The sequence below is a fragment of the Chelmon rostratus genome, chromosome 12 (genome assembly GCF_017976325.1).
Source record: "Chelmon rostratus isolate fCheRos1 chromosome 12, fCheRos1.pri, whole genome shotgun sequence".
NCBI lineage: Eukaryota > Metazoa > Chordata > Actinopteri > Chaetodontiformes > Chaetodontidae > Chelmon > Chelmon rostratus.
This window is the reverse complement of record NC_055669.1, coordinates 26,887,229-26,910,232: the sequence shown is the minus strand read 5'-3', so window position 1 is coordinate 26,910,232 and position 23,004 is coordinate 26,887,229. Positions and strand designations below refer to the sequence as shown.

The window sequence follows — 23,004 nt, the reverse complement described above, 5'->3', positions numbered from 1 at the left end:
CAGCAGCATCACCGTGTGGTATGGCGCCTGCTCCACGTCCTGCAGGAAGGACCTCCAGCGCATCGTGAGAGCAGCTGAGAAGATCGTCGGTGCTTCTCTCCCCTCCCTCCACGACCTCTACACCTCCCGCCTCACTCGCAAAGCCCTCTGCATTGCGAGAGACCCCACCCACCCGTCACACAGCCTCTTCAGCCTGCTGCCATCAGGGAGGAGACTGCAGAGTCTGCGGGCCAAGACCAGCAGACTGCGGGACAGCTTCGTCCACCAGGCTGTCAGGATGCTGAACTCTCTCCCTGCCCTCCCCCTCCTCCACACAAACACTCAACCTGGACTATAACTCCCCCCCCCCAACACACACACACACACACACACACACACTCCCTGGCTGGACACTGAAATACACCCCGCTGCCGCCCCGCCCCCCACCACCACCACCACCACCACCACACTCACACACACCCTGGACTCTGACATGCCCCCACCACACACACTCTCACAAACACACACACACACACACACACGTATACACCCTGGACTCTACAAACTCTCACTGATGTGAACCCCTCCCCTCAGGAAAACAACACACTGTCACTTTATTCACCACCAGTTGTTAAGCTAATTGTTTTTGCACTACCGTTTACATTTGCACTATTACATTCTCAATGTTTCATTGTTTAGTTTGTACAATTTTTTTACTTAGTTTGTACAGTTTTTATTTAGATTGTACAGTTTTTTTATTTATCTCTTTTCTAATATATGTCCTGTCACAAAGGGTTGAAGAGTAACGCAATTTCGATTCTCTGTTTGTCCTGTACATACTGCAGAATTGACAATAAAGCTGACTTTGACTTTGACTTTGAGGGTTCAATCCTGGGTCCTCTCATGTTCAAATTACTTTTCTTTCATTATCAGCAGACTTCAGTTGTAGAGTGATGAAATAATGTTGTCTTCACTTTAGGAATAGAAAACAAGTCCATCTTTTCTTTGCCCTGAACCCTGAAAAAGTGATCCATCCTGTAAATCAATGCAGCTTCCTTTCTGTGACTCCTGTTATAAAGAAACCACACAAACAAAGAAAAACCTTCCCACCTCCAGCTGGTACAAAGTGCTGCTAGCAGTCTGTTAACCAGGAGGAAGAGTCACAGAGAGAAGTGAAAATCCAGATCGAAGAGGAGACGGAGAGATTGAGGGAGGAGCTGAGCTGGTTCTCAACTATAGAAGAGAGAGAAACTTGCATATTCAGCAGAGTTCAACACACAGACCACAAACATTACCTTTATTCAACATGCTGTCACTGCATCACTGTGTGTTTTCTCTACTGTTTCTTTCCATTCTAACAGGTATGTTAGATCACGCAGCATGAAAAAGCTTCAGTCACATGTTTGTTGGAAGTGATTCATTCAGTCACACTTTGACAACATGGTATAACAGAGTTATCTCTTTGTTTAGGTGTCAGCTGTGAAGACCTCAGTCCAGTCAACAATGAAGAGTCCAGTTTAGAAGACAGCACTGTTACTCTGTCCTACAAATACTCCAAACAAGCAACTAGTGGTGATTATTTCTTCTGGTATCGACAATATCCAGGAAAACCACCAGAGTTCCTCATCTCTCACTCAGGAACAGGAACAGTAATATCTAATCCAGTCTCCAGACTGACTGTGAAAGTGAGTGAGGATCAAACCCAAATGGATCTGCAGATCTCCTCTGCTGCAGTGACTGACTCTGCTCTGTACTACTGTGCTGTGAGGCCCACAGTGACAGCAAACCCACAGTCTCTGTACAAAAACACAAGCTGACACACTGACGAGCTGCTGGAAGCCTTTTTTCCACACTGTTCCACTCAACTTTTTACCTCCACTAGAGGGCCACATTATCAAGCAGGCGCTGCACTACTTCTGCACTGTGTTCAACCATCTGTCAATAATAACTGCTGCTGTGAAGAGAACCATTCTCACTCTGAATGCTGAACATCAGCTACTTTCTCCTCTTCATTTCAGCCTCGTTGTACACATGGAACATTGGCTGTGGATTATTCTTGCTGCTCTTTGCTTTGGTGAGAAATAAAACACATCATGTTTCCTTTGGAAACTCTTCAACATATTTCTGAGCTGCACATTCACACATTTTAATGTTCATTGTAGAAAAAGCAGAACAGATTGTTTCTGTCAGCACTTGTTACCTTGTAGAAATAACTCAAATGGTTCAATCTGATCACGGTCAGTGAACGTCACAACTATTCTACATGTCTGTGTGTCTGACTCTGACCAGGTGACTTTAATCAATCATCTTCATTGATTCATGTCTTCCTCTGCATGTTCTCTTCTTCCTCAGAGTGTAAAGGAGAAGACAGAGTGATCCAGGCAACAGCAGATGTCATTGCTACTGAAGGAGACACAGTTACACTGGACTGTACATTTGAGACCAGTGACCCAAGCCCAACTTTGTTTTGGTACAAACAAGAAGAAAATGGTTTCCCAAAGTACATGTTGAAACGTTTCTCAACAACAGCAGAAAATGCTGCAGAGTTCCAGAAAGACAGATTTAATGCTGCAATCAAGAATAAGTCAGTTCCTCTGAAGATCCAGAAGCTTCAGCTGTCTGACTCTGCTGTGTACTACTGTGCTCTGCAGCCCACAGTGACAGGAAACAGCAAAACTCTGCACAAAAACCTCTGCAGCAAACACAACACAATACTCCACAACGTCCACTAGAGGGAGTCACACACTGTTCAACTTCAATGGGACGTGATGGTCGTGGCCAGTGGTGATAAAAACAACACAAAATGAAGCACTAAAGTTAAAACACACAGGGCCAGACTGACAAAGAAAATGTCTTTGCTGCCATCAGATGAAGGACTTGTCTTGTTCCAGCTTCGTTCTGCATTCCACACCACTCACCATCACATCTTATTACAGAGACTGGGACACTCGATTCCAGTTTGTACATGTTAGCCATGATTCCTCTGTGCATGCTAACGTTAGTCACAGAGTTCCTCAAAGTTCTGTGCTTGGACTGACTCTATTCACCCAATATAAGCTTCCTTGAGGCAATACTATCAGGAAACACTCCAGAAACCTTCATTGCTATGCAGATGACACCCACATATATTTATCAATGAAGCCAGATGAAGCCAAGCACTGAACGAAACTTCAAGCTTGTCTGATGGACACAAAGACCTGGATGACCGTTAACTTTGTGCTACTGTAGATGGCATTGCTGACTGGCCTCCAGGCCCACTATAAGGAATCTGGGAGTTAAGTTTGATCAGAATATGTCCTTTAATTCCCACAGAAAACACATTTCAAGGACTGCCTTGTTTCACCTACGCAACATTGTAAAAATCAGTGTTAGGGTTAGGGTCAGACACCATCGTATCTCAAAGAGCTCATAACACCCTATTACTCCACAACAACACTGTGTCCCAGAATGCAGGCTTATGAACTGTTCCTCAAACCTCCAAAAGCAGAACTGGAGCCAGAGCCTTCAGCTATCTAGCTCCTCTCCTGTGGAACCATCTTCCAGTCTCGGTCCATGAGGCAGACACTCTCTCTGTGTTGAAGAGTCGGCTTAAAACTTTCCTCTTTGATAAAGCTGACAGTTAGGGCTGGCTCAGGCTTGCCTTGGACCGTCCCCTGTTAATGCTGCTATAGGCTTTGATCACAAGACAACCACATGAGTCACAAACTGCAGCAACAACAAGCGTGTCCAAGCCGTGTTCAGCACTTTCAGAGTCCTCTGGAAACTCTTCTGCTGTCATTTTGTGGATCTGCAGCATGTTTTCTAAATGCTGCAAATGTGTTTCAAATCAATGATGTTTTCTTGATTTGAATGAGTTTTCTGAGGTTGCAGCACGTTGAGCTCTCTCAGCCACCGTACTTCTTCCCTGATGGAAATGATGTGATTTAGTGAATAACAGCACCACAGCACTGACAAACACACCATTTGTCAGAGTTGTGAGAGGAAGGAGGGAGGGATTCAGGGAGGAGCAAAACTGGGACTCAACAACAGAAGAGACACAAACTTTCACAGTGGTGTTTCATACAAAACACAGACAGATTCTCTTTATCTTTAAGATGCTGTCAGTCAACTTCAGTCTGTTTGTCACTTTGTTTCTGCTCACAATAAGAGGTAGGTGACATGATTAACATTAAAAGAGCTTCACTGATTCAAACCTTCACATCATAAAGTTACAGACTTATTTTTTCCTTTAGGTGTCAGCTGTGAAGACCTCAGTCCAGTCAACAATGAAGAGTCCAGTTTAGAAGACAGCACTGTTACTCTGTCCTACAAATACTCCAAACAAGCAACTGGTGGTGATTATTTCTACTGGTATCGACAATATCCAGGAAAACCACCAGAGTTCCTCATCTCTCACTCGGCAACAGGAAAAGTATCTAATCCAGTCTCCAGACTGACTGTGAAAGTGAGTGAGGATCAAACCCAAATGGATCTGCAGATCTCCTCTGCTGCAGTGACTGACTCTGCTCTGTACTACTGTGCTCTGCAGCCCACAGTGACAGGAAACAGCAAAACTCTGCACAAAAACCTCTGCAGCAATCACAACACAATACTCCACATCGTCCACTAGAGGGAGTCACACACTGTTCAACTTCAATGGGATGTGATGATGCAGTCTGGAACCATTGAAAGATGAAGAAATTAAACCACTGACAACTCATTCACTCACAATTACATTTCACCAAGGTAACCATGGCAACATGTGACAAATTATTTTTTCAAATCTTATTGATATGAAACATTTTCATCAGACCTGAAACAGGACACATTGAGGGATTTTAACTTTTAGATATAATAAAGCACAATGTTCTTTTGACCAAAATTCAGTTGTTCATGGAATTTATCTTTTGGAATGAAGATTAATTCACGTACTGACAGAATAACTGAAATAGAATATGAAAGAGGTGTCAGTTATCAGGAATTAATGGACAACACAGAGGACGGACGAGTCCATTAACTCCTGATGAAGGACACGTGGTTGGGCATTATCCTGCTTTTCCTCACCCGCCCCTCAAAAATAAGATAAGAAGACCATTAATTTTGACTTTCATGAGTTATCAAATCAAAATCTTCAGTTTTTCACAAGCTAAAACTCACTTTCCATGGTTTCCATTTCCATCTTTGTGATCCCATAATGTTCTTACACAATGGAAACAGAGATATTTGTAGTCCAATCAAGCATTCGCCCATGTCCATGAACTGGTTGCGTCTCAGACTCAGGCTTTGACTGATTTTGTTCTTTTCTGTATAAAAGAAGTTTCTCTGTAGTTTTCTCAGCCTGTGATGTTTTGTGGTGAACCACAGGGTTCAATCCTGGGTCCTCTCATGTTCTTTTTATTTTAAAATATTTTTATTAGGAGGAAGGCACATTAGAGCAGAAACCAATGTCATAATTACATTGAATATCACATCACGCCTGCATCACAGTTTAAAATGTTGATACAATAGAAACACTGTGCATCAAGAGGAATGAAAAGCAAGGCACAGAGTCCACCTCCTAGAAAGTTTTCTTTTTTTGTATTTGCGGCCTAACAGGAACATGGGGCAGCAAACAAAAAATGTACAAGTAAAAATAATGATAGTGATAAAAAAATACAATAATAAAATAAAAACAACAAAAAACAAATAAATAATAATAATGATAAAGATAAGAAGAAAAGGAAGCAAAGGAGGTTGGGGTCCATCAATCAGGAGGCATAGACTGCAGAGAGTGAAAGAATGTTAAAAAGGGAAGCCACTTGTTATAAAATTTATCAGAATTCCCTTTCAAGGAATATCTGATCTTCTCCAGCTTTAGAAAAGACATGATGTCATTGAACCACTGAGTGCTGGAGGGAGCTTTGATTGACTTCCAGTGAAGAAGAAGATGGTGCCAGTAAGGAGGTAAAGGCTAAAATATCTAATTGGTTAGAGGTAAACCGGTTGTGGTCTTCAGGGAACCCGAATATAGCGACATGGGGGGAGACTGTTATGGTCATTGAAAATATTTTTGACATGGTATCAAAATAATTCTGCCAGAAACGAGAGAGTAATGAACAATATGAGTTAAGTTACAAGGTGAAGCGTGGCATTTGTCACAATTATCTGCGATGCTGGGATAGATTTGTGACAATCTAGTTTTGGAATAATGGACTCTAAACAATACTTTAAACTGTATAAGTGTGAGACGAGCACAGGCTGAGCTAGTGTGAATTTTCTTAAGAGCAGTGTCCCACCAGTCATCTCCCAAATGTAGACCCAGTTCTTGTTCCCAAGCAATCTTGACTTTGGTAATTGGTGAACAATCAAAAAACAGGATTTCATTATAAACTTTGGAGATGAGTGACTTCTGAAGTGGATCGCGAGTTAGAAGTTCCTCCCACTGTAAATTTGGAGGTAGAGATGGAAAAGCTGGAAACAAAGCATTGGCACAGTGTCTAATTTTAAAGTAACGGAAGAGATGGGAGGGTGGGAGATGAAATTTTCTTGAGAGATCTGTAAAGCTGCAAAAACTGCCATCCTTGTAAAAGTCTTTAAAACATTTCAGGCCCTTATTATGCCATGCAAAAAAGGTTGAATCTGTAAATGCAGGTTGAAATAAATGATTCCTCAATAAAGGAGCTAATGTAGATGCTGACTTAAATTTGAAGTGCTTCCTAAATTGATACCAAATTTTAAGCGTGGAATGAACCACTTGGTTACTTGTAAAGCCAGAGAGGTTGGATGGAATAGAAGAGGTAAGCAAAGCAGTTAGGGAGGATGAATCACATGACTGCGACTCTAAATCACACCATGGCAGATCAACTGATTTGAACCAAAATGAAATCTTGTGAATATGTGCTGCCCAGTAATACAGTTGAAAATTTGGAAGTGACAATCCACCATTAAATTTACATCTCTGAAGTGTGGATTTGCAGATCCTGGGTGCCTTTCCACACCATAGGAAGTGAGAAGTAGTCTGATCAATTGTTTTAAAGAACTGCTTTGGGAGGAAAAGTGGGAGACAGTGGAACAAAAATAGAAATCTAGTCAAAATATTCATTTTGATTGCATTAATTCTTCCAATTAATGGGAGAGGTAAGCTTCCCCATCTTTGGAGGTCAGATTTAATATTAGACATTAAAGGCAGGAAATTAGCAGAAAAAAGAGAGTTTAGCGTTCTGGTTACGTTGATCCCTAGATACCTAAAGCCAGACAGACTAAATTTAAAAGGGATGTCAGATTGTTTGAGTAGTAATGCTGAAGCATTGACAGGGTAGCATTCAGTTTTAGAGATGTTTACTTTGTAGCCTGAGAATGATCCAAATCTCTGAAAAGTAGATAAAATTATTGTTTGTTTTCAGAGGCTAAATCTTTGAATCTCTTAGGGAGAGATGAAAGGACAGAATTGTATGTGGGAGAAAGGTGGTGTCTCAGACCTCCCCCTCTGTTCAGAGATGTTTTTTTTTTTTTTTTTTTAAAAACATCTCTGAAAGTCAGGTCCTCTCCTGCTTTACTCAATCCTCAAATGTGAAACAAATGGATGAATGGAAGAAGAACCGTGTGGAGGACTGATCCAGAAAACATTTCTCTGAAGCAGAGCTGCTCTGGATCAACCAATCATCTCACTGGTTGAACTGAACTTTGGTCAGCAGAGAGGCTCGAAAAAGCTGCTCTCTGGCCCCGCCCACTGACATTCAACTCAACCAATGAGATGATTTCTGTCTCCAGAGCAGAAAGGTTTGAGGAACTAAAAGCACAGTCAGCTTGATGTTGAGGAGAAGGGCTGTGCAGCAGAGAGGCGCTTTAGTTTTTCATTCTCCTGCAGTGGAAGAACATTGCTGCTCTGCTGTCTCTTTGACTTTAACAACTCCAAAGACATGTTGCTTCACCTCTTTTTACTTTGCTCTCACTTTATAGGTGAGTGTTACAACACAGATCAAAGTCTCATTTAACCTGCTGTATTAACCAGATATTTGCTCTACATTTCAGAACTGCAGCTTTATCTGTGCAAGATAACAATTTCCATGATAGAAAAGACTTTTGCTTCATTGAATGCATCTGAAAAAGGTCAAAGATGACAGAAAAAGTCCAGAACCTCCTCTGAGTCTCTTCATGTGAGAATCTCTTGCAGACTAACTGACATGAATAAAACTCATTTTGCAGCCCTGAGTTCCATGAACAGCATAAAGCCAGAAAGGACTGAAGAACATGTTGCAGAGGGAAGAAACATCAACCTGGCCTGTAAATATGAGGGTGCTATCAACAGTATCCAGTGGTACCGACAATACCAGAGATCCAGACCAGAGTTCCTGCTCTACATCACAGAGGGAGGATCAATCCATCCAACTGGTTCTGGTTTCTCAGCTCACATCAACAAAACAGAGAAACGTGTAGATGTGGAGATCATCTCAGCTAAAGTGACTGACTCTGCTGTGTACTACTGTGCTCTGCAGCCCACAGTGACAGGAAACAGCAAAACTCTGCACAAAAACCTCTGCAGCAAACACAACACAATACTCCACAACGTCCACTAGAGGGAGTCACACACTGCTCAATTTCAACGGGATGTGATGATACAGCCTGGGTTCACTGTCCTCTCAGACATGATTATGATGGATAGCTGAGTTGAGATCAACAAATAAATCTGACCTTGAGCATTATCCTGCTTGTACCATGGTCACCTGCCCCCCAAAACTGAATCTATTAAGAATTTCTTGAGTTCTGCAAGTTTTTCACAAGCCATAAATCAGTTTCCTTGGTAACACCTGATGCCTGGAACAATCTTAACAATCCCATGTAGTCTCACAGCTGCAGACACCGCATCCCCAGGCCCTCCTCCTCATCTCTGGAGATTTCAACCATACTTCCCTGTCTTCAACTCTCCCCACCTTCACCCAGTATGTCAAATGCCACACCAGAGACAATAAAACACTGGACTAACTTATGCAAACACAAAGGATGCTTACAGCTCCTTTCCCTTCCCATCAACCTCTGCACATCTGACTTTAGATGGACAGCTGCCACATCCAAAAGTTCTCCGATGATACAGACATCAACGCAAGCAAGACCAGGGAGATAGTGATAGACTTCTGCAGGAAGGGGTCACAGGTGACCAGTGAGCATCCAGGTTTGGACATTGACATCGTGGGGGAGTACAAACCCCTGGGTGTCCACCTCAACAATAAACTGGACTGGACTACCAATACAGATGCCCTGTACAGGAAGGGCCAAAGTCATCTGCATCTGCTAAGAAAGGTCCTTTGGAGTTTGAAGGATACTGTTGAAACATTTTATGACTCTGTGGTTGCATCTGCAGTCTTTTACGCAGTGGTCTGCTGGGGCTGTGGAAGCTCTGATAGGGACAGAAAGAGACTTAACAAAGAGAGTCAGGAGAGCTGGATCTGTCCTGGACTGCCCTCTGGACACCAGTAGGTGGGAGGAGGATGTTAGCCAAGCTGACATCCACCATTGACAACCCCTCCCACCCCCTGTATGACACAGTGGTGGCCCTTAGCAGCTCCTTCAGCAACAGACTGCTGCATCCACCCTGTAAGAAGAAACGCTACTGCAGGTAATTCATTCCAACAGCCATTAGGTTATTTAACTCAGGCATTGTATAATGTAGCACTGTGTTCACACATATACTGTTTTTCTTTGCACTACTGTAAACATCCTTTTACCTCATACATGCTACAACCTGTGCAATATTATATTCCTTCTTCCTTAAATATTACACTAGGCATACATCGTTTTATTTCCCCTGTGACACATATATATATATTTGTAACTGAATTTGTCCATAACAACCACATGCAAGTGTTGTTTCAATCCTTGTGCAATTTTTCAGTATTTATCGAGGTCTTTCCATTTGGCAATATAATTTATATAGTCTTTTGTATAAAATGTACATATAGTCAACTTCTTATTTTGTATTTTTTCTTTTCCATTGCCATTGCTGTTGCTCGTTTTATTGATGCTGCCTGTAACACCAAATTCCCTAGCAGGGGCTTAATAAAGTTGATCTTATCTTATCTAATGACTCGGCAGCAGGAGATATTTGTAGTCCACTCAGCTCACAGAACCTTTGGCTCAGCTGCTAGCTTAAAAGCTAACGTTATGCTGTCAAGATCCAAAGTCAATAACATTGCGTACGGTTGACAAACAGTAAATATAATTTGACAGTATGTTTAAGAACAAGACTAGCCGGCTATCCGGCCTCGTCATGGTCCCCAAATCAATATCCAGACGCTCAGGAACAGCTGATGGGCCACGTGTCCGCTACAGTCTGAAGCAGCCAGTTGAACAGCGAATGAGATGTGAGATGATCGTTGATGTGATACAAAGGATCAGTTAGTTTAGGGTGCAGCGTACTTTATGGTTACTCAATATAGATACAGGCTGAATAGAACAGTGAACAGACAGTGTCACTGGAACTACGTAGGTATAAGGTATCAACGGACACCCTTCCATGAACTGGTTGCATCTCAGACTCAGGCTTTGATTGATTTTGTTCTTTTCTGTATAAAAGAAATTTCTCTGTAGTTTTCTCTGCCTGTGATGTTTTGTGGTGAACCACAGGGTTTAATCCTGGGTCCTCTCATGTTCAAATTACTCGTTTCTTTCATCATTGAAATTGTGTCAGTTGGTTTAATATATGTGAAGTGTTGCTGTTCCAGACCTTACTACAACTGACTGAGTCCAGAACTGAGATCATAACCAGGAGGAAGAGTAACAGAGAGAAGTGAAAATACAGATCGAAGAGGAGACGGAGAGATTGAGGGAGGAGCTGAGCTGTTTCTCAACTATAGAAGAGAGAGAAACTTCCATATTCAGCAGAGTTCAACACACAGACCACAAACATTACCTTTATTCAACATGCTGTCACTGCATCACTGTGTGTTTTCTCTACTGTTTCTTTCCATTCTAACAGGTATGTTAGATCACGCAGCATGAAAAAGCTTCAGTCACATGTTTGTTGGATGTGATTCATTCAGTCACACTTTGACAGCATGGTAAAACAGAGTTATCTCTTTGTTTAGGTGTCAGCTGTGAAGACCTCAGTCCAGTCAACAATGAAGAGTCCAGTTTAGAAGACAGCACTGTTACTCTGTCCTACAAATACTCCAAACAAGCAACTGGTGGTGATGAGTTTTACTGGTATCGACAATATCCAGGAAAACCACCAGAGTTCCTCATCTTTCACATGGGAACACAACGTGCAACAAACTCCAGACTGACTGTGAAAGTGAGTGAGGATCAAACCCAAATGGATCTGCAGATCTCCTCTGCTGCAGTGACTGACTCTGCTGTGTACTACTGTGCTGTGAGGCCCACAGTGACAGGAAACAGCAAAACTCTGCACAAAAACCTCTGCAGCAAACACAACACAATACTCCACAACGTCCACTAGAGGGAGTCACACACTGTTCAACTTCAATGGGATGTGATAATCCAGTGTTGAATCTTTTCACTCATGAGACACAGCTGTGATGATGAGCTTCACAAATGAAGACCAGTCTCCTCCTACTGACTGCAGAAGTGTTTCATGAGAACTGTTTGTTTCCAGCTGTGAACATCAGACCAACAACTCACAGAACTCATTCATACTGAACGTTCACTGACAACTTTTCACCTCTGCAAAGATGGAAACACTCACTGCAATTTTGTTCTTCTCAACTCTCATAGGTTTGTATGTTTTTGACTAGAAAACCAGAAATATAAAGATATTTTAAAGCAATCAAGATCCTGAATTAATAAGTTCACAATTTAACAATTAGAATTCCAGATGTGACTTCATCACTAATAACTGATAACTAAACTGTTCACAGCATCATTTGTTTTCACTGAACAACGTTGATGTGTGATGTTTTTCAAATGATGGATTTCTCACTTTGGGACAGAACTCTCAACATAACATGTCGTTTCCCTCAGTAGGTTCCACCATGGAAGATGACATCACTGCCAGCAGAGCTGAAGAGTTTTCATCAGAGGGCCGGAGTGTTACTCTGTCCTGTAACTATTCAGTTAAAGCTGATAATCTCCAGTGGTATCGACAACATCCTGGATCAGCTCCTCAGTTCCTTCTCCTGATCACTGATACAAAAGAGCCGTCAGTGGTGAAAGCAACACCTCCAAACCCTCGACTGACTGCTCAACTGAATGAGGAGAGAAATCGAGTCGATCTGCAGATCTCCTCTGCTGCAGTGACTGACTCTGCTCTGTACTACTGTGCTGTGAGGCCCACAGTGACAGGAAACAGCAAAACTCTGCACAAAAACCTCTGCGGCAAACACAACACAATACTCCACAACGTCCACTAGAGGGAGTCACACATCATGAAGCCTTTTCGGTCTGAGCCAGCGTCACTGCACTGATGACAAATCCAACAAAGAAAAAAGAAGCAATACAGATTAGAGACAGAGCTACTGTGAACAGAGGAACAATTTATTGGTTGAGCTGAACTGACAAAATAACATCAAGAGGTGACTGGCCCCGCCCACTGAGCTTCAACTCAACCAATCACATGATTTCTTACTCATTCTCCTGCAGTGGAAGAACATTGCTGCTCTGCTGTCTGTTGGACTTTGACCACTCCAAAGACATGTTGCTTCACCTCTTTTTCCTCTTCTGTCACCTTATAGGTGAGTGTTACAACAGAACAGCAGCTGAAGTTTGCTTTCACCTGCTGCATTAACCACATACACACAACCTGTATTTCACAACGTTTCTCATTTCTTTGCTGGGACACAATGCACCTCACCTTTTCATCATCTTGGAACAATGAATGTTCATGGAACTGTCGCGTTTGTCTTTTACTGTCAGTGTCCATACAATCACACTGTACACTTGACATTTTCCACTGTCTTCTCCTCTCAGCCTCATGAACAATGTTCGTCTAATGGCTTCATTTTCTCCACTTTTTCCAGGACCAACAGCTGGAGACAAAATCTCTCCTGAACGAGATGAAGTCAGTGGAAGAGAAGGAGAATCTGTCACACTCACATGTCAATATGAGACAACTGAGACCTATATTTACCTTTACTGGTACAGACATCATTCTGACCTTCAGGCGCCTCAGTTTATACTCTGGAAAGGTGCAAGATCAAGGAGTGATGTGGAATATATTCCTGATGATCGATATGACAGTCAAACATCAACAGACTCAACTGAACTGACCATAAGAAAGCTAACCCTGGCAGACACAGCTCTCTACTACTGTGCTCTGGAAACACAGTGATACAAAGTGTAGAAGAGGCTGCACAAAAAGCTGAACACACATATCTGACGACTCTTCAAAGAGGAGGGAAGTGGGATTCAAACCACAGCTTCAAATCAGATGGATTCTGCTAATTCCTGTTTGATCAGAGTCACTGTGGTTACAGCTGCTCATCAAACACTGTGGGAGGATTCACATGAGCAGCAAATCAATGACAAACCAGCTGGATGATGCTTCAAACTCAAGAAACTGTGACAACAAAAAGCAAATGAAGACAGAAATAACTGGGGATCAAACACACTGAGACATCAACTCTGGATTTACTCACAATTTGTATTTTCAGGCGTTAAGATCTGCAGCACACATCCAGTCGTAGCACTGTTGACCAGTTGAAGAGTAAAAGTGGTTCATTTAAAGACAGCAGCTTCCACAAACACTCCTCCATCTTTGTTGTGGACCTGAAGCTGCTGCAGAAAACTACAAGTTCCACATTTCACCGGGAAAGCAGAGTCTGATCTGTGATTTTCAATTTAAACAGAAACAAACATGGAAAGTCTGATTCTGTGTGAATATTTAGTCATTCCACTTCATGTATTATTAGTTCAGTGACAAACATTAGAATCAGCAGCACCTTTAATACTTCAGTTCAAAGTCTGAGCTGGACAACAGAAGACGTCTCAGCTGTTCAATACTCATCAACAATTCAACATGTTTCCATTGAGAGCTGAGCCATCCTTCTCAAGGCCATACTGTTTTATACTCCTTGTATATAATGTACAGATTTAGAGCTGAGGTTTGTATTTTTCGTGGGATTCAAATGAAACTATAAGGCATCACAGAATGAAACAATCATTAAACAAAACAAAGTTATAAAGAAAATACTGATATGTTCCCGTTCAACTGTTTGCAGATCCTTCGTTCTTCAGACTGTGTGTTGACCCGTTTAGCATCGATGCTAGCTCGCAGTCTTTGGTGATAGTTGTGGATGAGGCTCTTTGTTTTCTCAGGTGGTCAAGCTGCTTCATTCCTCTTGGTAAAAAGTCTTCTGGTCCTCTAAAGTCTTCAGTTGTCTCACGTGATCATGTCTGTTCATTTCTCCAATGTTTTAAACGACAGTTCTGGTCATATCTTACACGTCGTGTCTTTCAAGGCTGAAACTGCTGCATACTCCTCGTTATACTCATGATGATCTTTCAGACAAAAAGTCTCGGCTCAAGGCAGCCACACAATCTGAAAACTATAGAAATGTTACTCAGTGATTCCTTCCTTTGATTTTATAACCGTTATAAATCTTTGAGGCTGGAAGCAACAGACAACATCTGCAGTAGGTCCTGATTTGAAAGTGTCATCAAAGTATTGATTTATTGTCGCCGCCCCCAAAGATCTGAAGCCCCTCCCAATAATCCTGCCATCGACTCTGCAGCAGAGTCTCTAAAACCAGACGCAAAGCTCTCCACTGAACTGTCAGGAGAAAAGCATCCTGACCTGCAGATCTCCTACATGAGATGGAAACGTTGAGAGTTCCTCAGCAGATGATAAAGAGGAAGGACCAATGAGGTGAAGGCCCAGATCCATCAGAGGATCAATGTTCTTCCTCTCTCTCCTCCCCTCTCACTGCAGACATGAAACACTGGCTGAGAAACATCCTGATTCTGACTCTCTGGCTAGGTAACTCTTAAACCTACTGATTGATCTCCTTTAATCGATCATCCTCATTGATTCATGTCTTCCTCTGCATGTTCTCTTCTTCCTCAGAGTGTAAAGGAGAAGACAGAGTGATCCAGCCAACAGCAGATGTCATTGCTACTGAAGGAGACACAGTTACACTGGACTGTACATTTGAGACCAGTGACCCAAGTCCCTATCTGTTCTGGTACAAACAAGAAGAAAATGGTTTCCTGAAACTTGTGCTTCGACGTTTCTCTGGAGGAACAAGTAATTATGAAGAGCAAGAGAGAATTGATGCTACAGTCAACAAGACATCAGTTCCTCTGAAGATCCAGAAGCTTCAGCTGTCTGACTCTGCTGTGTACTACTGTGCTCTGCAGCCCACAGTGACAGGAAACAGCAAAACTCTGCACAAAAACCTCTGCAGCAAACACAACACAATACTCCACAACGTCCACTAGAGGGAGTCACACTAGCAGAAACTGATGAAATCAAGTGTTGTTGGATGGTAACTGTGTCGATGAGCTGTTTCCATCCATGAGACAGAATCACACAGCAAATCCTCTGACAACTGAGCTAAAAGCTGACAAGCATCCACCAAGAGAGTCCTTTCTCTCCACAGCTGTTTGCTCCTTCATGAATATTAAAACATCCATGAAAATCATCATGTCAAGGTTCTCACTGAGCATCTGAGAAATTAATGTCATCCAGGCTGCAAATGAACAATCTGAAACCAACAAATTCAATATTTGACTGAAGAAATAACTTCATGGACGACCAAATACTGATGAACCGAGACATTCAAGTGGGGAGAACTTTGAGGCTGATGGACTTTAGTCAGGTCCTCTCCTGCTTTACTAAGTCCTCAAATGTGACACAAATGGACAAATGGAAGAAGAACGGTGTGGAGGACTGAACCTGGACATCCAGAAAACATTTCTCTGAGGCAGAGCTGCTCTGGATCAACCAATCATCTCACTGGTTGAACTGAACTTTGGTCAGAGAGGCTCGAAAAAGCTGCTCTCTGGCCCCGCCCACTGACATTCAACTCAACCAATGAGATGATTTCTGTCTCCAGAGCAGAAAGGTTTGAGGAACTAAAAGCACAGTCAGCTTGATGTTGAGGAGAAGGGCTGTGCAGCAGAGAGGCGCTTTAGTTTTTCATTCTCCTGCAGTGGAAGAACATTGCTGCTCTGCTGTCTCTTTGACTTTAACAACTCCAAAGACATGTTGCTTCACCTCTTTTTACTTTGCTCTCACTTTATAGGTGAGTGTTACAACACAGATCAAAGTCTCATTTAACCTGCTGTATTAACCAGATATTTGCTCTACATTTCACAACAACAGCTTTATCTGTGCAAGATAACAATTTCCATGATAGAAAAGACTTTTGCTTCATTGAATGCATCTGAAAAAGGTCAAAGATGACAGAAAAAGTCCAGAACCTCCTCTGAGTCTCTTCATGTGAGAATCTCTTGCAGACTAACTGACATGAATAAAACTCATTTTGCAGCCCTGAGTTCCATGAACAGCATAAAGCCAGAAAGGACTGAAGAACATGTTGCAGAGGGAAGAAACATCAACCTGGCCTGTAAATATGAGGGTGGCATCGACAATATCCAGTGGTACCGACAATACCAGAGATCCAGACCAGAGTTCCTGCTCTACATCACAGAGGGAGGATCGATCCATCCAACTGGTTCTGGTTTCTCAGCTCACATCAACAAAACAGAGAAACGTGTAGATGTGGAGATCATCTCAGCTAAAGTGACTGACTCTGCTGTGCACTACTGTGCTCTGCAGCCCACAGTGACAGGAAACAGCAAAACTCGGCACAAAAACCTCTGCAGCAAACACAACACAATACTCCACAACGTCCACTAGAGGGAGTCACACACAGTTCAACTTCAATGGGATGTGATGGTCGTGTCGATTCTTGCCAGTGGAGATAAAAACAACACAAAATGAAGCACTAAAGTTGAAACACACAGGGCCAGACTGACTAAGAAAATGTCCTTGCACAAATGTGCTGCTGTTTTCATTGAATTTGCAGTCGGAATCTGTGTTTATTCAGCACCTCAGTTACTCAGGCTGCAATTTCCAAACACCTTTGAAACTCTGTTGATATAAGTACTCTGGATGGCATTGCTGACTGGCCTCCAGCACCACTGTCAGGAATTTGGGAGTCATCTTTGATGAGGATATGTCCCTTAACTCCCACATCAAACAAATTTCAAGGACTGCCTTTTTTCACCTTGCATCCCAGAATGCAGGCTTTACTGGTGGTTCCAAAAGTCTCTAAAGCCATAAATAAATATATCACTTATGTATATGCTTTGCCATATGTACTTCATAGAGTTATAGCCACACCTGTCAGAGAGCTAACAGAGCTGTTTCCAGTCAGCCTCTCTACACATCCAAATGACAGGAGAATTATTCGCGTTGGATCTTTTGACATTCTGCGTAAGAAAACTGGCTCTGAGGTTCTGAATAAAGACTTGTGCCCACTGCTGGAGAAACTGATCGACTGTCAGTCAGAACATGTATTCATACCAGGCCCCATTCCAACCTCGGGGAAAGGAATGGACTCTTTCAGCAGACTCCCTGCTCTGAATATGTGGCTGAAAGCGGCATGCCCCACCCTGGGCTAAAGTTTACAGACAATCTCAACATCTTTTGGAACTTTAAAGACCACTTAAAGCCTGATGGGATATATCCAAACATCACAGCTTAAGTCATCTCTTGTTAATGTGAGATCCTTGGCTGACAAATCATTTTTGTCTAATGACCTGATCACTGTAAAGAATGAGCATTTAATGTTTTTAGCAGAGACCTGACTAAAGCGCACTGATGGAAAATTGTCCTCCAATCAGTTTATCAGTCAGTCAAGTGGGATTTATTCTCCATCTTATTATACATTCAGTTTCTATCCCTGTTTTCATGTTCATTCTGTGTTTCTACGTGAAGCACTTGGTGCATGTCATTTCTTTGTTGGTAAGCTCTTTGAGGCTGCATTGGGTGAAAGGTGCTGTGCAAATAAAAGTTTATTATTATTATTGTTATCATTGTCATGACCAGGCTTCCTTGAGACATAGAGTTGTGCATCATCTGCATACCACTAAAAAGCGACACTGCAGTTGTGAATCATTTTGCCCCAGGGGTAACACACAAGGGGACCCAGAATCGACCCCTGGTGGACCCCACAAAAGAGAGGCGCACAAGAGGAGGAGGCCCCTCCAACCAGAACAGAGAAGGAGCTGTTGGACAGATTAGACATGAACCAATCCAAAGCCACATCACTGATGACAACATGGTCTTTCAGACGGCTGGTGGAGACGTTGTGGTTCACTATGTCAAAGGCTGCGCTGAGGTCAAGGACAGTTCAAATGGAGCACAGGTCTGTGCAGGCAGCAAGCAGGAAGTCGTCTCTGTGACCTCGACAAGAGCAGTCTCAGAGCTGAGTGGAGACAAAAAAAAGAGAATTAATAAGAGAAATCACCTGAGGGGAGAAACTCTGATCTTAAATCTCAGGTAAAAATGGCAGCTCAGAGATGAGTCTAAATAAGTAAAACAGATGGATGACTTTCTCTATAAGAGGGAAAACAATGGTGTGTTTAAAACTGGAGGAGAAAATACCAGCAGAGAATGAGCAGTTAATAATGGCTGAAACACAACTTCAAAACCAAGTGGGAATGCAGTCTGAAGGGCAGCAAGCAGCTGAGGCTGTTTGACTTTTCACAAAGTTGTTTCTCTACAGATTCACTCAGCTGAATTTTCTGAAGATTCCTCCGTCAGTCCGACCCTCTTGATGATGATGATGATGATGACGATGACGGTGATGACGACTGCAGCATCACTGTCATTTCTAAAGCTTCCATCAGCCTGAATGGAAACAGACCAAAGCAAGAGGAGGAGCTGAAGAGCTGCTGTGTTCTGTCTGTTGTTCATTCACTACAAGAGAAAGTAATGCAGCTCTTCTTCGTTTGGATGATGATCTTCATGTTTCAGACTGGTAAGTGAACTTTAACGAGATCGTCAGACATCATCAAAACCATTTCATGTTTCGTGAGTTCAAACGTTTTTCTACGACTAAACTGAATTTAAAGAAATACAAACGTCACAGTGAAATATATTTTTGTTCTTTTCAGGATCCTCAGAGTATTTACTGAAACCATTTAATGATGCAATGCTGGCTTTGGAAGGAGACAATGTGACTCTCTCCTGTAACTATTCAGGCTCTCCTGATTACTTCTACTGGTATCAACAGAGGTCCAGTTCATCTCCACAGTTTCTCCTCTCAGGATATTCAGGGAAAACAGCGAGGTTGTCTTTTAAACAAGACACAAGAACAAAGGAGTTTCATCTGCAGATCTCCTCTGCTGCAGTGACTGACTCTGCTGTGTACTACTGTGCTGTGAGGCCCACAGTGACAGGAAACACCAAAACTCTGCACAAAAACCTCTGCGGCAAACACAACACAATACTCCACAACGTCCACTAGAGGGAGTCACACACTGTTCAACTTCAATGGGATGTGATGGTCGTGTAGATTCTTGCCAGTGGTGATAAAAACAACACAAAATGAAGCACTAAAGTTAAAACACACAGGGCCAGACTGACTAAGAAAATGTCTTTGCACAAATGTGCTGCTGTTTTCATTGAGTTTGCAGTCGTAATCTGTGTTTATTCAGCACCTCAGTTGCTAAGGCAGCAACTCATTATGCAGTCAGGTCCTGGACTGAGCCTCAGACAACCCTCCAATTATGACAAAATTTCCGACAAATGTCTCAGAGGATAAAATGATGAAGTGTTGATAGTTTATATCCAAAAGGTCAAAGGTCAACTTCACTGCAGCGCAACAATGTTCTGCAAAAAAACTTTTCTGACCATTACTCAACACCGTAACTCAGGAACAGAAGGGGAGATTGTGACCATATTTCACATTTGGTCAGATACTGAAATGGTGACACTCATCTTGGCTGTCCACCTTAAAACTGTGCTGATTGTATCGGTGATGGCTGTTATGGTTCTTTGAAGGGAGCTGGATCTTCTCATCCTGTTTGATGAACCCAAACCATTAACCTGTCTCTCAGACAGCATCCCAACTAGGCTGTTCAAAGACGTTTTTGTCTTCTTTGGCACTTCTTTACTTGATATCATCAACCTGTTGTTGTCAACAGGCTACGGACCACAGTCCTTTAAAGTAGCTTTAATTACAAATGACCTCCTAATTACATCAGACGAAGGACTTGTCTTGGTCCAGCTTCGTTCTGCATTCCACACCACTGACCATCACATCTTATTACAGAGACTGGGACACTCGATTCCAGTTTGTACATGTTAGCCATGATTCCTCTGTGCATGCTGTCGTTAGTCACAGAGTTCCTCAAGGTTCTGTGCTTGGACTGATTCTATTCACCCAATATAAGCTTCCTTGAGGCAATATCATCAGGAAACACAACAGAAACCTTCTTTGCTATGCAGATGACACCCACATATATTTATCAATGAAGCCAGATGAAGCCAAGCACTGAACGAAACTTCAAGCTAATCTGATGGACACAAAGACCTGGATGACCGTTCACTTTGTGCTGCTCTAGTCTGACTGGCCTCCAGGCCCACTGTAAGGAATCTGGGAGTTAAGTTTGATCAGAATATGTCCTTTAACTCCCACAGAAAACACATTTCAAGGACTGCCTTGTTTCACCTCCGCAACATTGTAAAAATCAGAGTTAGGGTTAGGGTCAGACACCATCGTATCTCAAAGAGCTCATAACACCCTATTACCCCACGACAACACTGTGTCCCAGAATGCAGGCTGACAAACTGCTCCTCAAAACTCCAAAAGCAGAACTGGAGCCAGAGCCTTGAGCTATCGAGCTCCTCTCCTGTGGAACCATCTTCCAGTCTCGGTCCACGAGGCAGACACTCTCTCTGTGTTGAAGAGTCGGCTTAAAACTTTCCTCTTTGATAAAGCTGACAGTGAGGGCTGGCTCAGGCTTGCCTTGGACCGTCCCCTGTTAATGCTGCTATAACCTTAGATCACAAGACAACCACATGAGTCACAAACTGCAGCAACAACAAGCGTGTCCAAGCCGTGGTCAGCACTTTCAGAGTCCTCTGGAAACACTTCTGCTGTCATTTTGTGGATCTGCAGCATGTTTTCTAAATGCTGCAAATGTGTTTCAAATCAATGATGTTTTCTTGATTTGAATGAGTTTTCTGAGGTTGCAGCACGTTGAGCTCTCTCAGCCACCGTACTTCTTCCCTGATGGAAATGATGTGATTTAGTGAATAACAGCACCACAGCACTGACAAACACACCATTTGTCAGAGTTGTGAGAGGAAGGAGGGAGGGATTCAGGGAGGAGCAAAACTGGGACTCAACAACAGAAGAGACACAAACTTTCACAGTGGTGTTTCATACAAAACACAGACAGATTCTCTTTATCTTTATCTTTAAGATGCTGTCAGTCAACTTCAGTCTGTTTGTCACTTTGTTTCTGCTCACAATAAGAGGTAGGTGACATGATTAACATTAAAAGAGCTTCACTGATTCAAACCTTCACATCATAAAGCTACAGACTTATTTTTTCCTTTAGGTGTCAGCTGTGAAGACCTCAGTCCAGTCAACAATGAAGAGTCCAGTTTAGAAGACAGCACTGTTACTCTGTCCTACAAATACTCCAAACAAGCAACTGGTAGTGATTATTTCTTCTGGTATCGACAATATCCAGGAAAACCACCAGAGTTCCCCATCTTTCACTTGGGAACACAAAATGCAACAAACTCCAGACTGACTGTGAAAGTGAGTGAGGATCAAACCCGAATGGATCTGCAGATCTCCTCTGCTGCAGTGACTGACTCTGCTCTGTACTACTGTGCTGTGAGGCCCACAGTGACAGCAAACCCACAGTCTCTGTACAAAAACACAAGCTGACACACTGACGAGCTGCTGGAAGCCTTTTTTCCACACTGTTCCACTCAACTTTTTACCTCCACTAGAGGGCCACATTATCAAGCAGGCGCTGCACTACTTCTGCACTGTGTTCAACCATCTGTCAATAATAACTGCTGCTGTGAAGAGAACCATTCTCACTCTGAATGCTGAACATCAGCTACTTTCTCCTCTTCATTTCAGCCTCGTTGTACACATGGAACATTGGCTGTGGATTATTCTTGCTGCTCTTTGCTTTGGTGAGAAATAAAACACATTCACATTCACACATTTTAATGTTCATTGTAGAAAAAGAAGAACAGATTGTTTCTGTCAGCACTTGTTACCTTGTAGAAATAACTGAAATGGTTCAATCTGATCACGGTCAGTGAACGTCACAACTATTCTACATGTCTGTGTGTCTGACTCTGACCAGGTAACTTTAATCAATCATCTTCATTGATTCATGTCTTCCTCTGCATGTTCTCTTCTTCCTCAGAGTGTAAAGGAGAAGACAGAGTGATCCAGCCAACAGCAGATGTCATTGCTACTGAAGGAGACACAGTTACACTGGACTGTACATTTGAGACCAGTTCAAGTCCCTATCTGTTCTGGTACAAACAAGAAGAAAATGGTTTCCCAAAGTACATGCTGAAATGTTTCTCAACAACAGCAGAAAATGCTGCAGAGTTCCAGAAAGACAGATTTAATGCTGCAATCAAGAATAAGTCAGTTCCTCTGAAGATCCAGAAGCTTCAGCTGTCTGACTCTGCTGTGTACTACTGTGCTCTGCAGCCCACAGTGACAGGAAACAGCAAAACTCTGCACAAAAACCTCTGCAGCAAACACAACACAATATCCACAACGTCCACTAGAGGGAGTCACACACTGCTCAATTTCAACAGGATGTGATGACACAGCCTGGAATCACTGTCCTCTCAGACATGATTATGATGAATAGCTGAGTTGAGCTCAACAAATAAATCTGACCTTGAGCATTATCCTGCTTGTACCATGGTCACCTGCCCCCCAAAACTGAATCTATTTAGAATTTCTTGAGTTCTGCAATCAAAAAGTTTTTCACAAGCCATAAATCAGTTTCCTTGGTAACACCTGGTAGTTTGACTGATGTCTGGAACAATCTTTACAATCCCATGTAGTCTCACAGCTGCAGACACCGCATCCCCAGGCGCTCCTCCTCATC

At 42.5% G+C, this 23,004-nt stretch overlaps 3 gene segments (V, D, J or C); all 3 read left to right on the top strand.

Annotated features, from left to right (window-relative positions):
• The first annotated feature begins 1,756 nt into the window (after positions 1-1,756).
• On the top strand, positions 1,757-15,376 carry LOC121614492. The segment is given in 2 exon segments: positions 1,757-2,053; positions 14,951-15,376. Coding segments are annotated over 2 exon segments (417 nt in total).
• On the top strand, positions 7,617-8,552 carry LOC121614494. The segment is given in 2 exon segments: positions 7,617-7,896; positions 8,143-8,552. Coding segments are annotated over 2 exon segments (411 nt in total).
• Positions 15,377-15,739: 363 nt separating the features above from the next.
• LOC121614493 lies at positions 15,740-17,899 on the top strand. The segment is given in 2 exon segments: positions 15,740-16,130; positions 16,377-17,899. Coding segments are annotated over 2 exon segments (411 nt in total).
• Positions 17,900-23,004: the final 5,105 nt, after the last annotated feature.